Here is a 13,817-nt window from a genome sequence, read left to right as displayed (position 1 = left end):
TGCTTGCTTAATTCTCACGATGCTCTCCAATTCATCATAAACGATTTTTTTTCCCAATTCGTAAATCCATGTTCATTTCGTATTTATCATCCCTAGGGCTGGACATGGTCCGGTTCGGTTCGGTTCTAACGAGAACCGAACCGACCCGAAATTTTCGGGTATTTAGTAAGTGGAACCGTTGGGTTCAAATTTAATTACGGAACCGTTCGGGTTCGGTTCCATTCGGTTCGGGTCGGTCCGGTTCGGTTCCATTCGGTTCCGTATTATAATTAAAATTTTTAATATGTACAAATTTAATTAATAATATATTTAATATTAGTTGTTACAAAATAACATAGTTCAATCTTATGTGTTTCACGTCTCTCTTTGCTGAATTCTTCATAAATTTGATTATTAAAATCACAGAACGAGAAAGATAGGGAGCTCAAAATAATTAAGAGAGATGTTGTAGAATTTTAATTCGATTTTCTCCGATAGAAACGACACTATAATAGAATAACAAATTTGGATAAAATTGAGGTCAATTTGATTAAGTCGATTTTGAATTGAATATTAGAAATAGGAAAATCATATTTTGTGGTTTGAACTAAATTAACTAGTTAACATATTTATTTAGAAAAAATAAAATAATTTTACTTATTTAAAATAAATTAATTAAAAAAATTACGGAGATTCGATTTTTATTCGGTTTTTCGGGTCTTGGCCTAGAACCGAGAACCGAACCATACCCGTCGGTTCCTGATTCAAATACCCGTTCGGGTATTTAACTTGAGAAGAATCGTCGGGTTCGGTTCTGTTCGGTTCGGGTTCGGTTCGGTCGGTTCGGTTCGGAAGTTTTGTCCAGCCCTAATCATCCCTCTTGTCATCAAGGCTGGAATGTAAACCAACCGATTTTTTCCAAACAAGGCGCTTGTATGAAGAGACGGACTTTAGCCACATGGGTCCTTGGCTGGACCCAGCAATACCATTACTGCCTTCTTTATTTGTTGTTGGTAAATCTTTCTAGAATTCGGTAGGAACAAAGCCTAGCTTCAACAAATCGGATTGTGCAATTAAAGATATGCAAGTGAAGACATTATTCATGATATGCAGCGGAAGAATAACAAAGATAATTTTTTTTAAAGCTACACACACACACACACATATAGAGAGAGAGAGAGAGAGAGAGAGAGAAAAGAAGAAGAAGAAGAAGAAGAAGAAGATGATGATGATGAAGAATGATTTTTGTATTTTTTTAGTTTTGATTTTTAATTATATATTTGTGATTAACTTTTTTTTTTTTTTAATTTGGGAATATTGTTGCAATTAATTTTTTATCCTTTCAATTCTTTTCTTTTTATTTTATTTAAATAGGAAGGTGAAATTGTCTTTTTATTGAAAAATGGATGAAAATGAACTTTTGCGCAATGAATGGTGGAATAGGAGTAAAAATACTAAAAAATGAAAGATATGAACATTTTGTACCATTTACCATGTTGACGCACTCGAACCAGCAGGGTAAAAAATAAGTATAATGCATTGAGTAGGTTAATTATTTTATTCTAGTAAGCTGTCTTTATGACTCTCATCTAAGGCTGTCGACCCTAGCTTGAGCCACACGAGACTTTTTTGGTCTGTGACGAACCGATCCTTAAAAAAATAGCTACGAAAGAGTTCACAAACCATGTTTTAAGTATGCACACTTCAAAATTAAAGTGGATAAGTTTAATTATGCAAAAATTAGGTTTTTATGTAATTAATTAAAAATATTTAATATTTAAATATAATAAAAGTCATGGTTACACAATTATGGTACAAATCTCCAATTATAGGTCACAGATTTTTTCTTGGTCACAAATCAAAATTTTGTTGGTCACAGATTTTTTCGTGGTCGCAAATCAAAAATTTTGTTGATCACAAATTATTTCGAGATTGCAAATCAAAAATTTTATAGGTCACAGTTTTCATCATTGGTTGCAAATTAAAAAATTATAGGTCACAGATTATCTATTAGTCACATATTTTCGAAGTTGTCGGTCACAATTATCAAATTTTAAGGTCACATTAGTCACAGGTCAAACAGTGGGTCACATACCACCACCACGCTCACTCCATCACTATCACCGCCATCGCAACTACCACCGCTACTGCCAAAAGTTTCACCACCAGATTCAATCAATTGCTAACAAAAACCTGGGCAGTCAACTCTACCAGCTCTCCAACCACCAACCACCACCTCCACCGCCGTCAAAAACCACAACAACCGCCACCACTAAATACAATAACAATACCTATGCACAATCTCACCACTGTTTCCACCCAAAATCAGCACTGCCAACAACTACCGCCAACAACACCACCATTGTACACAGCCACTGTCAGGGGCACCACCACCACCAGAGCCACTGCACACGAACTGGCAGAACACAAATCGAAAAAAATTCAACCATTCACTGCCTAACCATACCATCAGCAACGCCACCGCACAAGCGCACACATCACCACCCCGTCAAATACACCAACGATCAAAACCATGGAAAAAATCAAGCAGAGCCACAAGCAGCGGCATTCACAGCAAATTGTCGGAGAATTGTTCACAGTACATCTGTTGCACCTCACTCAATTACAGTCAAAGTCAATAAATTATATAGTCAAAGTTAAAGCCAAATAAGAATTTAAGTTGGAGGAATGATTTTCATGGGATTTAAATTTGAAATTGCTAGTACTTAAGAGGGCCTGAAATGATATAAAAATAAATTTTGGGATTTTGCTTCTAGTATGATAAATAAGATGACTAAATGTTAAATTATATAAAGGTTGGGGACTTGTATTGTAATTATAGTTATGGGGTGAAATATGAAATGCCTTAATTTAACACTTTAAAAAAAAAAAAGAAAAAGGAAACTGTAGGCGGTTAGCTCAAAACAAATCCATTTCTATTATATTTATATATATAGGTAATCCAAATCCATTACACAAAAAGACACACACAAAACACGTAAGAGAGAAAACGAACCAGAGAGAAAAGGAAGAGAAAAGTGAAAGGAAAAAGAAGAAAAAAAGGAGGAGGAAAAAAAGAAGAAGGAAAGTTCGCATTTGTTATTAGAAAATAAGTGGTCTGCATTATTATGCTTGAATTCCTCAATTTTGAAATGTAAATAACAAGTTACTTATTGTCAAGTTATGTTTGATTTTATAATTGTTAGATTGTTAGATTAAATTCAATTTTATTGAAGGAGTTAAGTATAATAAACTATGAAATTGAGTAAGATGAAAGAAAAACTAGTTTTAGTTATTAAAGAGAATGTAGAAATCGCTCAAACGTGAAATGATTAATTTTGGGTATTGTCTATTTAATTATTGAAATTATTTAAAATAATTAATTATTTATTTAAAAATTATATCGTATTTCAGGCGACGATACTGACATTAGAACAGTTTACCAATCGAGTTGATTTTACGAACATTGTACCGTGAGTGGAAAAATATAAATATTTTTAAAGTATTTATAATTTAAGTATATTGTTAAAGTATGTGCAATTATATACAATTATGTATTCGAATCACATGGTTATTATGTAAATATCTTTTTTTATGATACATGTGGAATTTCAAGAATTATTTATTGTACGTTTGTGACTTGGTATATGAGACATGTGATATTGAGATTTGTTTGGTATATGGGACGTGATACTGAGATCGACCAAAAAAGTGCCCGTGATAATGTACTTCTTCTAGTTCATAGAGGGGTCTTGATCGTGTTTTATCCTACACGGAGGGTTTTGACTTGACATTGGTTTTGATTGTGTACATATATTTCACAGAGGGGCCTTGACCGTGTTCTAAAATTGATTATGAGAAGTCTTTGAGACCGACTTTCGTTCACGAACCCGTGACGAAAGTTCTTAGCTCGATGAGCGGATTATATATTTCAGTCAGAGAGAACATTTTTGGTGAATTTTTCAGTACGTTTCATGTGATGAGATTATAACATGATTATCAGCTGATATCTATATCATGATTTTAAGATGATATTTTATGACTTTATGTGAATATTTCACTTTTTTGCTATAATTACATGATGGTAGCTTGTGAATTATCAAATGATATGAATTTGATATTCGATAAAAATGTATAAATGAAAAAGTATAATTATTTTCGAATTTCTCCACTCATTGAGCTATCAACTCATATATTTTCTCGTAATTTTCCTACAAGTGGAAAATTGATTTTTTTTAGTTGGAAGAGCCTAATGATTTCGGAATGAGAGTCACACGACATGTTGAGTGTTATAATTCATATTGATAAAGCACGAAATAAATATTTGGGCCCATCGCATTATATTTTACATAAGCATTTGATTTTGTTGCATTTTTTGAAATAACTCATAGTTACCCTTGGTAATAGATTTGACATCTAGTTAGTATCTATCATCGATGCACGTCACGTTTCGAGTCCACTAGGGTGATTCGAGACGGGTCGTGTCAACATCTACCTCATAAACCATCGGCCACAGCAAATCGTCGGAGAAACACCGCTAATCGGAGGAATTTCAGATCAAAGCCTTCGTCGCAGGCTCCGATCTCTTCATTCCAGTAGCAACGTGCTGGCGACGACGAAGTGAAATGAGGTTGATCTTCGACGAGGGATGCTCCAACGGCGACGACGGCATCATTAGACAGAGGATGAAGATGAAAAGGAAGAGTGAGAGTGCGAGTGTAAGAATGAAATAAAAGTGGGTGGAAATAAAATTAGGGTTCATATTATATGTCAAAACCTGATTTATGCACAATGAAACTTGATCCCTGACTTTTGGTTAGTATCTATCATCGATGCACGTCACGTTTCGAGTCCACTAGGGTGATTCGAGACGGGTCGTGTCAACATCTACCTCATAAACCATCGGCCACAGCAAATCGTCGGAGAAACACCGCTAATCGGAGGAATTTCAGATCAAAGCCTTCGTCGCAGGCTCCGATCTCTTCATTCCAGTAGCAACGTGCTGGCGACGACGAAGTGAAATGAGGTTGATCTTCGACGAGGGATGCTCCAACGGCGACGACGGCATCATTAGACAGAGGATGAAGATGAAAAGGAAGAGTGAGAGTGCGAGTGTAAGAATGAAATAAAAGTGGGTGGAAATAAAATTAGGATTCATATTATATGTCAAAACCTGATTTATGCACAATGAAACTTGATCCCTGACTTTTGAATTGTGGTCTTTAAATACCCAGTACCATGTAATTTTCCCAAATAGCTATGTGTAGCAGGTAATTAACTGTAGCTACCCGTGTTACTGCCTGCGATATAATACAAGCAACAGTGTTGAACGTTTGGATCGATCCTAGATTATTTCGCCGAACAAAAGTTTTGCTCGGCTCAGGCCAAAAAAGGCTCGAGCCATTTTTATTCGAGTCTAGCCCAAGCCCATGTCCAAGCCCAAGCCTCAAGTTTCATTTCAAGAGCCGACTCAACTTGACTTGTTGACTTTCCTACCTTCATCTCAAATTAAAGTGAGCAAGAAAAGCAACATCTTCTCGACTAAGGAAAGCACCTATCCAATCCCACATCAAGTCAGTGGGCTGCTTATTCAACTCCTGTATCTTTTTGACAGATTTTCTTTGCTTTTCAAGAAAGTATTAAAGTGAAAGATTGCAAAGCTAAAGCATTGAAATGCAAAAAAGATTGAGAAAATCAATGGCTGCATGTTTTGATGTCCCTAGCTAAAAGTACAGTTAATTTACTTATAAATTATTGTCAAAAATATTTCATAATTACTTCTCTACGAAAAAGTCATGGCTTGATTTCTAGAAAAATAATCACATTACGAATCCAAAACAATAGTGCAGAGTCAAAAAAATAAATCTAACTGGGGGAAAATTAATTCTAAAATTTGATTAACATGAAAATCAAATTATGAAACGATTTTACAGAGATTATGCAACTAAAAGCAACCTTCGCAGTCAGCTTGAATCACATAATACGTACATACGTACTTTCTTTACAGGCTAAATTGTTTCTTTCTTTTTATTTTTTAATGATGATGGAATAATTTATTTCTCAAAAAACTCAAAATAGCCAAAAAAAAAAAAAAAAAACAACGACCATGAGTTTGTCAAATATCTAACTAGGCACATGATGACACGAAGTAGTATTCGAGCACATGAAATTTAACATATATCTAGGGATGGTAAAAAAACTCGTCAAACCCAATACCCACGGGCCCTGTGCCGAATGAGGCGAGGATTACCCACTTAATCCAATATTTGAGTCAAGCTCGTGTCAGGGAATTTCACCCTAAGACAGGTATAACGTGGGTACGGGTAACACCCGCCTCGTCCCGTTTAATTAATTATTATTATTATTTTTTTAAAAAATTCAATACTTTAAATGAAAAACTCTATGAAATTTTATGAAATTCTATAGAAGATAACAACTAAGATTATTCAATGAATATAATAAACAATGAAAATATTATTTTACCAAATATATTTGAATAATTTAACTTTTAAAAATAAATAAGTTAGATAAAAAATTTAATAACTATATTGTTATCTTACTTTAATGAATGAGGACAATAAAATAAATTGTTAAAAACTAAAAAAAAATAAAATAAAAATTAAATAGGTACTTAAACCGGGCAAGGCCTCGGTCGGCCGCTCAAGGCAAGTACGGCCCGAAAAATTGCCTTGCAGGATGGGGACCTTTTTCCCGACTCGAACCCGCCTCGTTGTTATCCCTACATATGTTTGACAAAAGTCAAAATTTTTTTTATCCACATACTCAAAGGTACCCACGAATACTTCTTACCATCCAAAACTCATTTATTTATAAACACAATTTTTTATATATACTCACCAAAAGTATGCTTAGTTTCCACCCTCCATTTTTTTTATGCTTAGTTTCCACCCTCCATTTTTTGATTCTTATTAAGAACCTGTTTGGGAGTGATTTTTTCCACAAAAATTTGATTTTTTGACCGTTATTTCACTATTTCAGCCGTCATATTTGATCCTTCTCTCATAGGTAGACCTCACTTTTCTCATAACGATCAAAAAATCAATTATCAAAATCACTTCCAAATAGGCTCTAAGCTTATTGTGTTGGAGATGAGCCTCGACCCCACCTAAATTATCCTTTTCATTATTTTTTTCCATTATTGTAACATGTCCCCACTAGCTGGTTTATTTAGGAAAAAAATAGCAGAAAGTTTCCTCTAGAGGCCTACCAGTGCTATATAAAGCCATCTCTAAGGGAAACCCTCCGTGCATGTCTCAAATCTTTCTCTCACGCTCACACAGAGCACAAAAGACACACAGAGAGGGATCAATTATATAGCTTAGAATGTCTGCAAGAGACAAGCTGAATTTTGTTAAAGATGGGGTGAGTAAATTGCCTCCAGGATTTCAGTTCGAACCGACTGATGAAGAGATAGTTTTCCAGTACTTGGCGCCTAAAATATTTTCCTATCCTTTGCCAGCTTTAGTCATTCCAGAAATTAGCATTGGGAAATTCGATCCATGGGAATTGCCAGGTTTATCATTTTATTCGTATATGATGGCTTATTTAGTATGGTAGATGGTATAAACATTATTTATGATAATTTTGAGTCGTGTCTAGTGAGTGCATTACAGATAATTATAGCGTGCGCAAACATTACCATGTAGGGGATTTCGACCAGGACAGGTACATCTTCTGCAACAAGGAAAATGGAAACTCGACGATTAGAGTGACCTCTGGTGGTTTTTGGAAGCTGGCGACTGGGTTAGACAAACAAATCACGTGTTTGAAATGGATGCCGATAGTCGGAATTAAGAGGACATTCATATTCTATAAGGGGAAGAACTCGCGAGCTAATTCAAGAACTGATTGGCTCATGCATGAATATCACATCGCCCATGTCGGAAACACACAGAGTACGAATTCTCAGGTAACTTTTACCGGCTTATCCCTCATTCTTTGACACTCTAACATATCATCCATCGATCCCAAAGTTCTATATGACATTGGGACGAATACTTTTCGCCCGCTGATGGTGCAAACCGACACCTGGTGCTCCTCAGGTGCAGTACTTCCGAATGGAACCTTAGTCCAAACTGGGGGATACAATGATGGAGATCACGTCATACGCACTTTAGCTCCTTGTAACGGATTTAATTGTGATTGGGTCGAGTTCCCCCAAGCCCTGTTGGAGCGTAGATGGTACGCAACGAATCAAATACTCCCCGATGGACGGATAATTATCATCGGTGGTCGAGCACAGTTTAACTATGAATTCTACCATCCAAATTCTCAAGATTCTTCTTTTTCACAAAAAGCTGTTAGGCTCAATTTTCTCAGAGAAACTAGAGATTCAGATGAAAACAATTTGTATCCATTTGTACACCTATTACCAGATGGAAATTTATTCATTTTTGCCAACACAAGATCAATAGTCTTTGATTACAAACAAAACCGGATGATCAGGGAATTCCCGGCCATTAACGGCAGTGAACCGCGAAATTATCCCAGTTCAGGCTCCCTGGTTCTACTTCCTCTTGATGAAAACCGTCCAATCGAGCCCGAAATCATGATTTGTGGCGGTGCCTCGCGCAATGCATTCCAGCTCGCTAAAAAGGGAAAGTTTCAACGTGCCGCCTCAACCTGCGGCCGCCTGAAAATTATGGACAAAAATCCCGTCTGGAAAATGGAAAACATGCCAATGCCACGAGTAATGAGCGACATGCTTCTTCTACCAAATGATGATATCATTATAATAAACGGCGCCAGTTCAGGTACGGCAGGATGGGAATTAGCACGAAATCCTGTAACTAGGCCACTGATTTACAATCCCCTCAGGTAACTTTTACCGGCTTATCCCTCATTCTTTGACACTCTAACATATCATCCATCGATCCCAAATTCTCATATGACATTGTTTTAGGTGTACTTAATTTAACTGTAAGGTATATTAGACATTCTATACATACACAAGTATATCTAGCATAGAAGGTTAGTACGTTCTTCTATTAAACCACTATAGGTTGCATGTTACTAAAGGTGCAGAAATTTAAATAAACTGTCGTGAGAGCAACAATAATAATAATGATGAAGAATATGAAATCAATAAAGAAAGAAGAACATAAATTTAAGTGGTTTGATGAAGTACCTACATCCAAGGGAGCAAAAAATTCAAAAATATTCTTGTTCGGGGATGCTGCCCTTGTGCCCCCAACCTATTAAGCATCTTTGATAAATAGACAGTAAATTAAAGTCCGAGAGGCCGATGAGGCGGAGCCTATTTATTCTAGTAAACATGTGTTCCACTCTATGTCAACCACATATTAGAACATAAACTTACCCCCATCCAGGGATAGAGGGCCTTATTCTTTTAGCTTCTATTATAATCAATATTTGTCACTCTTTTGCAGGAAATTGGAAATTGGATTTTGTGTCACATATTTTTGAACAAAAGAAATAACAAGTCCGAGGATACAGATTCTTCTTCTTCATCATCCTCTTCATATTCTGACTCTAGTGTTCTTACTGAGGTTTCTTCGAATATATCTAGTGATGACTAGAATGCATAATGTACTCTCAGATAGAAGTAAAATTCTTCTGTTTGATCAAAATTTGAATTCAAAATGCTTGCATTCGCATTAATGTCAACTTGTGTACAATTTTCTTTTCATACTCCCATAGACTTTATATGTATTGATAAAAGATAAAGTGACAAAACCTAAATCTGTTGCTTTTTTCTATGAAAAATGCACTCAATTTTCACCGAGAAATAATTACAAAGAGGTGCAGGAAGCAGCAAGCAAAGAATATACTATAACTTTTAGATTGTAAAGTGATTCCTTAACAGAGAATCGAGCCGTAAAGTGAGTTTTCTTTTCTTCCTTTTCATTTCTATGAGTACGGTGCATGGGGTACAGGATCAGGGATTCATTTCTTTTGCGAGAATCCAAGTCACAGAAAGAGATGGAGTATTCTTCATAATGGAGGCATAGAGGAGCCGTAGGTTATAAGCCAAATGAGTAATCAAAAATGGTAAGTTAGGTTAGGTAAACTAAGTGGTCCAAACAAGACTCAACATAAGGTAATGGGCTCCAAATGAATACCATAGCCCTCCAAGTAAATGGGACGAACCATGAGCAACACTATTAAAATAGGTTGCTTTTAATGGTCCATAGAGATGTGGGTTGGGTTGTCTCGATGATAGTGTCGACATATAATTCAATTATATGGCCAAGGTCGATTGATAATAAATAAAACCGAGGTTACATCATTGCTCGGGAGGTCGTTTGACAACAAATTGTCTAACAGTGATGTAGCTGAATGAGAGCTAAGCATTGATCAATAACTTGTTGATTTTAAAATTAAAATTAACATTAACTCTAGACAATATTTTATCGGATTCTCAAGAGATACAGACAACATTTCTCAAGTGTTCAGTGTTCAGTGTTCATTGATGGGATTCATTCGGTTCTAAAAATTTAATCTTTAAAATAATTTTTTTGACTAAAGACACGAGTTTGAAGTATTAAAGAACAGCATTAATTCGAATTCTCAGAAGCCCAAGAGTGACTTCGACAAAATTGTTTCTTTTTATTGACGTATTTGCTACAGAGAACCTACGCAGGGGGACTGTCCCAAATAATGGTGTCGTGTGAACATTTGTAATGGATATATTATTGGTAAAATCATTATTTACCACGGTTTAAGATGCGTTGCAAATAATGTGTCAAGTTTGATGAATTATTAGATTTTGAGTTTGTGTTTATGTAAGTTTTTTTTACAATAAATTTTGTAAAAAGTGGGTGTGTATATATATATATACACACACACATATAATTTATTTTATTAGCAGAATGTATAATTGAAAATGAATTTGAAGAAAAATAGATTTTAAAGAATTAGTATCAAGCTTTGAATGATTAATAACTCCTTGCGAAATGAGAGGAACACAGTTGTAGCAGCAATTTGCTTCATGCTCCAAGAAATGTGGCTATATTTCTTTCTTTTTCCTGTCAAATAAATGGAGAAAACCGGTTTCCTGTACCATTAATTTGGACTGTGGACATGTAAATCAATTGATGCTACTATACTCGTATCGACTAACCAAAACTGGAGACGAAAAAGAAAGCACAAAAAAAAGAAAAAAGAAAAAAAAAAGCAAAAAAGAAAAAGAAAAAAAAGAAAGGATCAACGTGCAAATATATGTACCAGAATCCATGTTTCTTGCCGGAAATCTTCCATAATATACGTGGCTTAGAATTATGTGACTTACTCATGTTCTTTGAGTTTTGATGTAATTCCTGGGGACTCGTCTTTTCCCAAGCTGAATACCTCACCTCATTTTTCAAGAGTAGTGTATATATATATAAACAGTCTGGTAGTACACTTTTTTCCATGAGTTTCTTACAATACCTATATTTCATCAACCTTAGCAACAAATTTGTACCAAATTCTTCCTTTACTAGCTTCCTACCCATAATTATGCCCACAAAAATTGTATCTTTCATTTTCCACTTGCTTATATTAATTGTCCAGTCCAGCCGGATGATGTCCCAAATTACGTCTGCATTATCCGACCACGAGGGGGAATGGCATATTTTACACGAAAGCATAGGAATTTCAGCAATGCACATGCAACTCCTTAAAAATAACAAAGTTGTCATGTTTGATAGGACTGATTTTGGTCGCTCTAACCTCTCTCTCCCCGATGGGCGCTGCCGCTATGACCCCAATGACACTGAACTCAAGATAGATTGCACGGCTCATTCAATTCTATATGACATTGGGACGAATACTTTTCGCCCGCTGATGGTGCAAACCGACACCTGGTGCTCCTCAGGTGCAGTACTTCCGAATGGAACCTTAGTCCAAACTGGGGGATACAATGATGGAGATCACGTCATACGCACTTTAGCTCCTTGTAACGGATTTAATTGTGATTGGGTCGAGTTCCCCCAAGCCCTGTTGGAGCGTAGATGGTACGCAACGAATCAAATACTCCCCGATGGACGGATAATTATCATCGGTGGTCGAGCACAGTTTAACTATGAATTCTACCATCCAAATTCTCAAGATTCTTCTTTTTCACAAAAAGCTGTTAGGCTCAATTTTCTCAGAGAAACTAGAGATTCAGATGAAAACAATTTGTATCCATTTGTACACCTATTACCAGATGGAAATTTATTCATTTTTGCCAACACAAGATCAATAGTCTTTGATTACAAACAAAACCGGATGATCAGGGAATTCCCGGCCATTAACGGCAGTGAACCGCGAAATTATCCCAGTTCAGGCTCCCTGGTTCTACTTCCCCTTGATGAAAACCGTCCAATCGAGCCCGAAATCATGATTTGTGGCGGTGCCTCGCGCAATGCATTCCAGCTCGCTAAAAAGGGAAAGTTTCAACGTGCCGCCTCAACCTGCGGCCGCCTGAAAATTATGGACAAAAATCCCGTCTGGAAAATGGAAAACATGCCAATGCCACGAGTAATGAGCGACATGCTTCTTCTACCAAATGATGATATCATTATAATAAACGGCGCCAGTTCAGGTACGGCAGGATGGGAATTAGCACGAAATCCTGTAACTAGGCCACTGATTTACAATCCCCACCTCGACGAAATGAGGCGGTTCTCTGTCATGCCTGCGTCAGCCCGGCCGCGCCTCTACCACTCGACAGCCATTTTACTCACGGACGGCCGGGTTCTCGTCGGTGGAAGCAACCCTCATATATACTATAACTTCTCAGGTGTTGAGTATCCAACTGATTTAAGCCTGGAATCATTTTCTCCCCCTTATTTATCACCTGTATACGATCATTATAGACCAAGGATCATTGAAGTCGACGAGGTTGTTAGCTACTTACAATCATTTTCCTTAAACTTCACAGTGCAAAGATTCTTGAAAATGAGTGTTGTGTCAGTTAGGTTAATATTGCCATCATTTACTACACATTCATTTTCGATGAATCAAAGGATGGTTGTGCTAAAGGGGGTTCAGATTTCTCGTGTGGCCAATAACACGTATCAATTGTTTGCGGTTGGGCCATCGACGCGTGAGATTGCACCGCCGGGATATTATTTGTTGTTTGTTGTGCACTCAGGTATACCAAGTTCTGGCATGTGGATAAAGCTTCAGTAACACAAATTTCTCATTGATATCAGATTACAGAGTATTGCTTTATGTTTATATTTGTGTTTGGTAACCGCTACTAAATAGTGTAGAAAAACAAGTCGCTAGTGGATGAAACCAATTGTTTAAGTTTTATTCAATTGCAATAGTCGATTATTGAAATTAATAACCACAAGGCAAACGATTTCAATTTATCAAGAAAAATTCCGTTTCAAAATTTTCCAATGGTAAAAAAAAAAATGTTTAGCAACACAAAATCAGAAATATAAGTTAACTGCAGGCTAAAACTGTAAACGATGAATCTGGAAGCTGTACACTATGGAACTACAAACTGTATGAATTAAATAGTAATACGAAAATAATCTGTAGAAAGAAAACACAAACTACAGCAGATTTCAAACCGAGGCCCGTGTGTGCACAGTTTCCTTAAGACAGTTTCTCCCCCTCATCGTAGGTGCTGGAGGTTCAGTTCAAGCGGCTGTCTCCCAGGATACAACGGTAATAAGTAGAATCCGAGCACCGCGGTCCTACTCCGACGAACTGATCTAGTATCCGAACAATATCACCACAAGAACAAAATCTTACTGGACAAGGAATGCAGAAAAGAAGAAACTGTGTATGCAGGAATGTAGGTGAGATTTTCGAGTGTGTTAGATTGCTGGAGATTGAGCCTTTTTATAGGCATACTGCCCATTAATATTGTGACC

The 13,817-nt window shown here is 36.4% G+C and overlaps 2 protein-coding genes across 3 annotated transcripts; both read left to right on the top strand.

The window, feature by feature from the left end:
• Window positions 1–7,254: 7,254 nt before the first annotated feature.
• Window positions 7,255–9,649, top strand: LOC111401801 (NAC domain-containing protein 83-like). 2 transcript variants are annotated; one of them, XM_023029706.1, is made up of 3 exons: window positions 7,255–7,513; window positions 7,647–7,909; window positions 9,390–9,649. In XM_023029706.1, exons 1-3 carry the CDS (start codon window positions 7,324–7,326, stop codon window positions 9,537–9,539), a joined length of 603 nt encoding a protein of 200 aa, XP_022885474.1. In that variant the 5' UTR covers window positions 7,255–7,323; the 3' UTR covers window positions 9,540–9,649. The 2 variants fall into 2 exon arrangements, with proteins under 2 accessions (XP_022885474.1, XP_022885475.1); XM_023029707.1 differs by lacking the exon at window positions 9,390–9,649 and adding an exon at window positions 8,818–9,383.
• A 1,721-nt stretch (window positions 9,650–11,370) lies between these two features.
• LOC111402728 (aldehyde oxidase GLOX) lies at window positions 11,371–13,245 on the top strand. Its single transcript, XM_023031070.1, has one exon. It carries the CDS (start codon window positions 11,374–11,376, stop codon window positions 13,117–13,119), a length of 1,746 nt encoding a protein of 581 aa, XP_022886838.1. The 5' UTR covers window positions 11,371–11,373; the 3' UTR covers window positions 13,120–13,245.
• Window positions 13,246–13,817: the final 572 nt, after the last annotated feature.

The sequence above is a fragment of the Olea europaea genome, chromosome 10 (genome assembly GCF_002742605.1).
Source record: "Olea europaea var. sylvestris chromosome 10, O_europaea_v1, whole genome shotgun sequence".
Taxonomy (NCBI): domain Eukaryota; kingdom Viridiplantae; phylum Streptophyta; class Magnoliopsida; order Lamiales; family Oleaceae; genus Olea; species Olea europaea.
Note: the sequence above shows the minus strand (reverse complement) of the source record. Positions and strands in the feature narration are given on the sequence as shown.

What these genes read in the sequence shown, in the direction of transcription:
- LOC111402728 (XM_023031070.1), top strand. Translation starts at nt 11,374, where the DNA reads ATGAGTTTCTTACAATACCTATATTTCATCAACCTTAGCAACAAATTT.
- LOC111401801 (XM_023029706.1), top strand. Translation starts at nt 7,324, where the DNA reads ATGTCTGCAAGAGACAAGCTGAATTTTGTTAAAGATGGGGTGAGTAAA. An exon ending in CGATCCATGGGAATTGCCAG is followed by an intron (nt 7,514 to 7,646) that starts GTTTATCATTTT and finishes ATTACCATGTAG; the next exon opens with GGGATTTCGACCAGGACAGG. An exon ending in CACAGAGTACGAATTCTCAG is followed by an intron (nt 7,910 to 9,389) that starts GTAACTTTTACC and finishes ACTCTTTTGCAG; the next exon opens with GAAATTGGAAATTGGATTTT.